The sequence below is a fragment of the Phoenix dactylifera genome, chromosome 12, assembly GCF_051530095.1.
Source record: "Phoenix dactylifera cultivar Ajwa chromosome 12, Ajwa_hap1_PhDact_Kaust_v1.1, whole genome shotgun sequence".
In the NCBI taxonomy this organism is placed as follows: Eukaryota; Viridiplantae; Streptophyta; class Magnoliopsida; order Arecales; family Arecaceae; genus Phoenix; species Phoenix dactylifera.
This window is the reverse complement of record NC_143201.1, coordinates 1,658,931-1,668,453: the sequence shown is the minus strand read 5'-3', so window position 1 is coordinate 1,668,453 and position 9,523 is coordinate 1,658,931. Positions and strand designations below refer to the sequence as shown.

The 9,523-nt window shown below is 44.9% G+C and overlaps 2 protein-coding genes across 2 annotated transcripts; one reads left to right on the top strand and one right to left on the bottom strand.

Annotated features, from left to right (window-relative positions):
* The first annotated feature begins 2,391 nt into the window (after positions 1 to 2,391).
* Positions 2,392 to 4,103, top strand: LOC103714103 (large ribosomal subunit protein uL30w-like). Its single transcript, XM_008801239.5, has 7 exons — positions 2,392 to 2,500; positions 2,597 to 2,803; positions 2,910 to 3,007; positions 3,156 to 3,213; positions 3,321 to 3,400; positions 3,503 to 3,605; positions 3,727 to 4,103. The coding sequence occupies exons 2-7, from the start codon at positions 2,624 to 2,626 to the stop codon at positions 3,940 to 3,942; spliced, it is 735 nt and encodes a 244-aa protein (XP_008799461.4). The 5' UTR covers positions 2,392 to 2,500; positions 2,597 to 2,623; the 3' UTR covers positions 3,943 to 4,103.
* A 4,430-nt stretch (positions 4,104 to 8,533) lies between these two features.
* Positions 8,534 to 9,056, bottom strand: LOC148700331 (uncharacterized). The gene has a single exon (XM_088708255.2). The coding sequence runs from the start codon at positions 8,988 to 8,990 to the stop codon at positions 8,715 to 8,717; it is 276 nt and encodes a 91-aa protein (XP_088564381.1). The 5' UTR covers positions 8,991 to 9,056; the 3' UTR covers positions 8,534 to 8,714.
* Positions 9,057 to 9,523: the final 467 nt, after the last annotated feature.

Genomic DNA, 9,523 nt, shown 5'->3' with positions numbered 1-9,523 from the left:
AGCGGTGCTAGGATCCATACCGGTGTATCTCATGGCCAACACAGTGGTTCCGAAGACGATTCTGTTGAGGATCGAGCGCCTTCTTCGGAGCTTCTTGTGGGGGTCATACGATGGAGGTCACGGAGTGCACCTGGTGGCATGGGAGCATGTGTGCCTTCCTACCGGCGAGGGTGGCTTGGGGGTGCAGTCCCTCATAGTAAGGCGCGAGGCGCTCATTGCTCGGCACGCGGCCCGGTTCTTGTTAGAGCCACATGGCCTCTGGAGTCAGGTGATGGCAGCTAGATATGGTCGGGGGGGGGCGTCGAGTCTCCTTCATGTGGCGTGAGATCAGGAGGTACATGCCATCTGTATTGGCGCATACCAGGTATTTGATTGGAGACGGCCAGACTATTGATGTGACCGGCGATTCATGGGTGGACTCCCTTCCCCTGAGTTGCTGGCCGACTATGGTTGACACCGCGGCAGTGGAGGGGCTACGGGTGTGTGACCTCCTAGCCCCAGGAGGGGCAGAGTGGGATGAGGCCAGACTCAGGTTGGTGTTTGGGGCGTACCTAGTTGCGAGGATCCGGTCCCTTCCGTTACCCGGTTGTGGGGGGCCGGACGTCAGGGTGTGGGGCACCTCGAGCCGGGCCAGTGTCAGATTAGGAGATCTCTCCCGCATTATTCAGACGGAGCACGAGCCGGGGCCGGACTGTATCTGGACTTGGAGGTCGGGCCTTCACCCGAGGGTAGCTCTCTTCCTATGGAAGATATGCTGGGACCGCCTTCCGACGAGAGCAGAGCTGAGCAGGCGTGGCTGGGGGGTCCCAGCAGAGTGCGAGACGTGTGGAGCTGAGGAGTCAGTGGACCATGTGCTCTTCCAGTGTACATGGGCGAGGGCGACATGGCAGTGGACTGGGATCCCGCAGGGAGCGCGGAGTGCGCGACTACAGTTTCTCAGGGTGATGCGTCAGTGGTTAGCCAGTTCACAGACTCGCGATGAGGGTATCAGAGCGACTTGCACAGCATATCAGATTTGGTTGGCTAGGAACGCCCGTACTCTTGGCGAGCGCAGGATGTCACCGAGGTTTGTGGCAGAGCTTGCGCGGGCACAGGCCACAGAGATTAGGCCTACCCTACCTACAGATAGACCTTTGATAGCTTGGGACACCTGGGGTTCCCCTCTTGCTTCGGCAGCTCCTCGGATGGTGTTTTTCACCTGGGAGCCCCCACCCCCGAGTTTCCTCAAGGTTAACTTTGATGGGTCGGTTTGGGATGACGGCATGCGTGGCGGTGCAGGTTTTGTCATACGAGACTTGTATGCGAGGGCGGTAGCCGCAGGTGGCTGCCAGTTGTTTGATACATCGGTCCCCGGAGCAGAGCTGCGGGCAGCCTGGGCAGGCCTTCGTCATGCACGGATGGTGTTGCGGGCCAGCTCGATTATATTGGAGGGTGACTCGGCCACTGTCATCGGGTGGATTCAGAGGGGATTAAGGGGTGAGGGCACAGACCACCCCTTGATCCGTGATATCATGGTGATGATGAGAGATGGGATGGCTATCCAGGCCAAGCATGTATTCAGGGAGGCCAACGGGGCGGCGGATTGGGTAGCTGCCTACGTGGCCCACCATTTGGGGTATGCTCTTTGGTCGGGTGAGGGGGAGTTGCCATTGGCACTCCGTGAGTTACTGTATTTTGATCTTATTGGGTGTATTCATACACGTACTGTTTGATGCACCTGTTTTAAGCAAAAAAAAAAAAGCTTAGCCAAATAGGACCAAATCACTGTAGATGGATTTTGAGTAGATTTATTTTATCCTAGATCGACGGTGGACCTGACCCACTTAATAATTTTTGATACAACTATGATCCCAATGTTAGTTACCTCAGCTGCCTCCGCGCATGTGCAGGAATAAGAGTTTTCAAGTTTCAGCTTTGAGATTCCTACACGGCAGACGATCGCACCAACAATTAACCTGCATCATCTGTGGCTTGTGAATCTCAAGGCCGACCAACCGTGGATGTCGTCCCACTCATCTCAGAGCATGAATCATGGCAGATGGACGACCCGATAAGCCATCAAATCTAAACATGCTAGGCCAAGCGGAGCTTTGTTAGGCAACAGTAACCAGGGCCTGGCCCAAAATTATAGGCCCAGAAAACCTTAAGCTGTAACAAGGCCTGGCCCGAAATACTGGCCCAGGACAACCCGGGCTCCGGTACTGTGCTGGGATGCTGTCGTAAGATAGCACGTTGTGATCTTGCACGAGTATTAGCATATTCGGACGGCCAGGATCTGGAGATGGAATCATGGAAGCCGTTGAATACGTTAGCTTATCTGTGTTCCTACGAACACCGCAAACAAATATGGTTCTACGGTCCAGATCTTGTTTGACACCCATGCGGTATCACGACCGTCGGAATCCCTGGGTCTTCGCTCCCAGAAACCCTTAAAACCTCGTCCATCTGCCCCCGCGCCCCTCCTCCCTCGAACCCCGTCGCCATTTCCGATCCAAAGAAGGTAAACGTCCGGATCCGGATCTAGGGTTTTTTTTTTTTTTTTTTTTCCTCCAAGATCTTGCCCCAATTTGATTCTACGATTCCCTTTCTCTGCTAGGGATTCCGCGGAGGGACGAAGAGGGAGATGGCGGAGGGAGAGGCGAAGGCGGTGATACCGGAGTCGGTGCTGAAGAAGAGAAAGAGGGAGGAGGAGTGGGCGCTGGCGAAGAAGACGGCGCTCGAGGCCAGTAAGAAGAAGGACCGCGAAAACCGCAAGGTTATCTTCACCAGAGCGCAGCAATACGCCAAGGATTACGAATCCCAGGTGCTGCAACGCCAAATACTTTTCTTTCTCTTTTATCTCTCAAGCTTCGATTTTTTTTTTGTTTGTTTTTTTGACTGATTGGTGAGAAATGGGTATTGTTTATTAGGAGAAGGAGCTCATCCGCCTGAAACGCGAGGCGAGGTTGAAGGGAGGGTTCTACGTCAGCCCCGAACCCAAGCTTCTCTTTATCATCCGAATCCGTGGGTAAGTCCAAAATTCGATTTTCTCCCTTTTTTCTCTAGTATTTTGGACCCTTAAGTTGCTACTCATCTGTGGTATTTGATCGCTTGGTTGTTTATTTGTTCTTAATTGGATTTTTTACTCTCTGTTTGCTTTTGATCTTATTATGTAGTATCAATGCCATGCACCCGAAAACCCGAAAGATTTTGCAGCTCTTGAGGCTTAGGCAGGCAAGCATGCATTCTATCAATCGTTTCGTTGTTATTTTGTTTAAAGCTTACATTTTGTTTGGCTTTGTTCTGCTTGGTTAATGAAGTGTTGCCCAATTTGTTTGTAGATATTTAACGGTGTGTTCTTGAAAGTTAACAAGGCCACGATAAACATGTTGCGTCGGGTCGAGCCATATGTGACATATGGGTACTAAATCTTGTCATGGTTTTCCACTTAGTTTTTCACTATAAGGATTTGATCATGCATGCGGTAGTGTGCTAAAAACTGGGGAAAATATGATGTTTTTAGGTACCCTAATTTGAAGAGTGTCAGGGAGTTGATATACAAGAGGGGATATGGGAAGTTGAACAAGCAGAGGATTCCTCTGACAGATAACTCAATCATAGAACAGGTATTGTGCTGTTGGAGATTCTTATCTTTTTTTTTTTTGGATGCAAGTGATGTTAATTGTTCAGCTTATGTGCTTTTAGGCTCTTGTTTGTCATTAGTAATTTGTTATTGTTGAATTGCAGGGCCTAGGGAAGTATGGGATTATCTGCATTGAGGATCTCGTTCATGAAATCATGACTGTGGGGCCACACTTCAAGGAAGCAAACAACTTCTTGTGGCCATTCAAGCTTAAGGCACCATTGAGTGGCCTGAAGAAGAAGAGGAAGCACTATGTTGAAGGAGGGGATGCAGGAAACCGCGAGGACTACATTAATGAGCTCATCAGAAGGATGAATTAGACTTTTCACTTCAGAGGTTTTACTGTTGTCTGTTTTTGTTGAAGGCAGGTAACTTAACTTTAGATCCATCTTTTTCATAATTGAAGAAGGCATTTACTTGTAGTGGAGGAATCATGACACTGGTATTTCGGTTTTTTGAAGGATTGAATTTATATTTGACACTTCTCGTCTGCGATTTTATGTTCATTTTGTGATTACACCTGCTGCAAGGTTTCTATTAAATACTACTTGCTGAGTTGGGTGGAATAGCTTGTTGCGGTAGATAATATTTCTTGATCTAAATGTTGTGAACTAGGTGATACCAAGAGGTATGAGGTTCAGGTCTCAGGGTGGTGCATGTCAAAGTACCTGGACCTAGTAATCAAAGACACCTGGTAGTTTTCCCTCCCTGGAAACAAAGGGTGCTTTTAGATGTTGTGATCTCCCCCAGGATAACGGTCACCAATCACAAATGCAATATAGTTTCTTGGAGTAGCATTACCTTATGAGGAACATGTAGTGTGTGGGATAACATGAGGGCTAACATTTTAAAACCAATCAAAAAAGAAAAAAAAAACAATCTGCAGGATGAGGACATTATTGCTCACAACACTAACATTGTAGATCAATGTTTCTAGGCGGTCTAATCCATTCTTTAGTGAGGTAGAATTTAGACATTTCTTCTTGTTGAACATGTTTCGCTTGTTTCTTTGCATGTATGTTTAGATTTGCTTTCCAAGTTTTTGAATGGTCTGTTTTTGTTGAAGGGTTTCAATTATTGATAATCTGGCATAGATGTATTCTCTTTTCCCGTAGATAAAGCATCTATGGCCAGCTTTATAACTTTGTGTTGAACAGGAATTAAAATTGATTAGTTTTGAACAACCTGGTTGGAATCAAGTTTAATGCTATTTAGTTATTTCAAATGCTGTCTTAAGATATATATAGCTTGAATCCAGGGAAAAGGATGGAAAAAATAGAAGTTAATGAATAAGTATTCTTAAATGGTCTTTACTCTTGATGTGAGATCAAAGATCAATTGTGGTTATCCTAACTTCATATAAACTAACCTCTCTTTTCATGGCGACCAATTTGATATGTTACGCCAAGTGTTTATCTTTGTATCATCAATTAGTCTTTTTCATCTATTCTAGTATATAATGCCAACTCTCCTCATGTGATTGTGCATGGGGTTTATCGTTTCCTAGTGGCTCGAGGGATTGACGTGGTAGGGTGGATAGAGTTTGCTATATTGCTTAGAGCAAACTCTAGGCTAATATGAAGTGCATGGATAGAAGTTGTACCTCCCGTTGAGGCATTGGACGACCATAGTCAATGTTGAGGCCCGTGAGGGACTTCGGGTCTACGGTCTTCTTCATCCCAATGGGGCAGGGTGGGATACCATCTGGCTTTGCCAGCTGGTTGGTGATCAGCTCGAGGAGAGGATCCGATCGTTGCCAGTCCCGGGATGTGCCAGTCCACATGTCAGGGTGTGGAGTACGACATGCAGATCCAGGGTCAGGGTGGGTGATGTCTACATCATCCTCTAGAGCGAGCAGCATCTGGGACCGGATTGTAGATCGATTTGGCGGTTCGGCTAGCACTCGAGGTGGCCTTATTCCTCTAGAAGGTCTTGCTTGGAGCTTTCTCCTGATGAGACTTGTGCTGTGTGAGAGGGGATTGGGCAATCACCCACAGTGTCCCGAGTGCCAGTGGATAAGTCTGTGGACCACGCCCTGTTCTAGTGCCAGCATGCGAAGAGGGTTTGGAGGCTTGCTATGATTCCTCTCGAAGTTTGGTGCCATGTGGTGTCTTTCATGCAGGTGCCTAGACAGTGAGGGGAGGTGATGGCTTTATTATTAGAGGTCCGGACTTTAGGATGGTTGCGGCTACGGCCTACTAGATCTTCGACACCTCGGTTCCGAGGGCTAAGCTGAGGGCGGCTTGGGCCGACTTGGGTTATGCTCGGCGGGCACTGCAAGCTAGAACTATCCTGCTTGAGGGTGATTCAGCGATGGTTATTGGGTGGATACAACAGAGCTCGGGCGGTGTGGGCGACTACCACTTGCTGCTTAGAAACATTCGAGCTATGATTTGTAACGGATTAGTCTTTCAGACGAGACATGTATACAGTGAAGTCAATAAAGCTGCAGATTGGGCGGCATCATACTTGGCCAACTACTCTAGGAATATCTTTTGGGTGGAGGAGAGGGAGTCGCCTAGTGCGTTTCAGTATATGTTATTTTTCGCCTTTTTTAGTTGTTTCCATACCTGTACTAGATGATACATCCGGTTTAGCCAAAAAAAAAAAAAAAAACAGAAAAAGACCAGAGGTAATCAGTCGTCCACCCTCACTCCAACGGTTGCATGGTTGCTTCATCAAACTATCTCAAAGGGCTCGCCGGCATCCAAAGGAAGGGAGCAAGAGGGTGGCCGGAAGGAGGAGGTGGATTGCAATCTCGAATGATTTTGGAGCTTGGAAAAGAATATGTTAATATGTAATTAGGGACTTCGATAAAAAAGCCATTGATCAATGATGGTGCGTATTGTTTTTGTTGCAAAACTCAAGCGGTACTGGTGCAAGGGTTGTAACTAGTGAACCAACTAGGATGACCTCACCAAGAGATTTGGCTTGTTTAAGGGTGATAAACAGAGAGAGAGAGGGAGAGAGGGAGGGAGAGAGCGAGGAACTTCATGGTGTTCAGAAGATTTATCTCAAAACGTCAAACACTAAATTCGTGATTCCGTTGAATTTTTGGAGAAGCCAGTTGGATGGGTTAGCAAGGCATGATAAAAGATCAGGATGGAATGTATATTTAAGCCAATTGGATGGGTTAGTAGAATCACGTAATTGTCCCAAGAAGCATTTAACAAAAAGAAAAAAAAACCGAGATAGCAAACGTTGTTTCACAGATGCTAACAGGGGACCATAAGAAATTCCTCTGATGATTAAGTTCATGCTCGTCCGAAACCAGCATGGACCACTTCCTACGAGTATTTATATCGAAATGACACAAGGGACAGAGAGAGAGAGAGAGAGAGAGAGAGAGAGAGAGAGAGAGTACTCTTTTTTTTTTTTGGCACATTAGAGAGAGTACTTTAAAGTCGCAAAATAAAAAGATATCAAGACAAAAAAAAAAAAGCAACAGCTTTTCGTTCAGTTGCAAGCGCACGTACAACCAGCACATCAAATTCAAGACTTTTTTTTCTTCTTTTGGGTAAAAATTCAAGACTCTCTTCGCCATTCAACAGGATCAACTCACACTAATTGCCTTAAGAAAAACGGCATTGTAACGTACCTTAAAGCATTTTTCTTTCTTACTTTTTTATTTTCTAGTTTGTACATAATTATTCTACAAAGATGAAAAATATCGAAATATTTGATGAGACTAATAAAGATGAGCGCTGCTGCAAGTCTAATATGATCCAGCTATGGAAAGGGTTCGCCCGTGTATTAGGAAGCCTGCAGCTTAACAACATGCTGCAAGTTGAGGTGCATGGCCATTGATCATGAGACCAGTTGCAGAGGCAGGAGCTCCATATTCTTCATGTTTCCTTTAACTCGTCCATGATACCATCTCCGAGCACCAGAGATGGCAATGGATCGGACATAGACCGGATAGATCATTATCTATACCTGTCCTATATTTATCTTGGAGTAGGACGGGATGAATAGAGTGCAGAACAAGTAAAGTTACACTATTTTTTCATTTACATTATACAAATTATTATTATTATTATTTTTATCTTGGGAAGGATATTTGGATTTCAGCTTGGGCTGCAGTGCAGCTCTACCACCAACGAGAAATAAACGCTCCCTCCTGCTATCAATTTAGCTCGGACATTTAACCCCTAGGCAGCAGTATAGCCTGTGATTTGACCATGATTTCACTAGTAGAATCACGTAATTGTCCGAAGAAGCATTTAAAAAAAAAAACGAGATAGCTAACGTTGTTTACAGATGCTAACAGGGGACCATAAGAAATTCCTCTGATGATTGATTACTTCATGCTCATCCGAAACCAGCATGGACTACTTCCTATGAGTTTTTATGTCGAATAATGACACAAGGGACAGAGAGAGAGAGAGAGAGAGAGAGAGAGAGAGAGCACCTTTTCTTTTTGGCACATTAGAGAGGGTACTTTAAAGGCACAAAATAAAAAGATATCAAGACAAAAAAAAAAAAAAGCAACAGCTTTTCGTTGTCAGTTGCGAGCGCACGTACAACCAACACATCAAATTCAAGACTCTCTTCGCCATTCAACAAGATCAAATCAAACTAAAAACAAAACAGAGAAATCAATTAATCTAACTATCAGAGATCTCATACCTTTCATTCCTTTTTCTGATGTGAATAAAAATATATAACCGGCTTCAATTCCCTCAATTCATCTTCATATACGGATAAAGAGAAACCAAAGAACACTCTTTTGAGAGAGAAAAAGAGAGAGGAAGAGTTTCCAGAGCCCTCTCCTTGTCGAAACCTTTTTCAGTTTTCTTTTTTTCCCTTCCCTCCGTCATCCAAACAAATCGAAGAACAACAAAATCAAAACCAAATATATATATATATATATATATATATATATATATATATATATATATATATATATATATATATATATATATATATATATATATATATAAACTCATCATGACATAACCATCATACGTTACGACCAACCCAACGAACCAACGGGAAGGTATTCCCATCCTCCATGCTCATAACTGAGATGGTGATTCTTCTTGGAATCATCATCTATCTATCAATCTGAAGCTTCCAGTGCTCCTATAGATTATAGAATCCCAAGGATAGGAGACAGACGTCGATCGCAGAGAGTGCAGTGGAACTTCCTCTTGACCTTGAAGCAGAGGGAAAGGAAGCAGAACCTACACTCGCTCTCGACGTCGGTGGCCGTCACCTTCCCCCCGCAGTAGGGGCAGCTCCCCGGCGCCTGCTGGCTCCCCAACACCCTCTCCTCCTCCTTGCACCCGAACACCAACCACATTCCTCTCTCCCCCTCCTTCCTTTCCTCTTCGCAGCGGTGAGCCCGCGCGGGCCCGGGGCTCATATACGGCGACGGGGAAGCTTCCGGAGTCCTATGGTCCCCATCGGGTTAATTTGGTGCCTTTAAAAAAAAAAGAAAAAAAAAAAAGAAAGGGGAAGCTTCCGCGACCCTGAGGTCCCAAAACCGCCGTTGTTTTGTCCTTTACTACACTTTTCGTGACGACGTGGGCCGAGAGCGGTGGCGCTCTGGTGTTGTCGGCTTCTTATTTTAATTCATTATTTGATCTTGTAATGAATTTTCTCTCTCTGTCCTGAATACGTCATCGGTTTGTGGATTTCGTGTGAGATTTTTGTCGGGTTTTGTCCCGGCTTTGGGATATCTTGTGAAAGCGTCCGGGACCGTTTGAAATTTTTTTAGATTTTTTTACATAAATATCCTCCTAAATACCAAATTTTCAATAAATATTTTTAAAAATTAATATTTGCATGTACTTTTATAATTTTTTTGCTATTTATTATTTTTTAATTTTTATTTTTATATATGTATCCATACTATTTAATGCTGTTAAAAAATTAACAGTTTTAAGTTAAAATGAG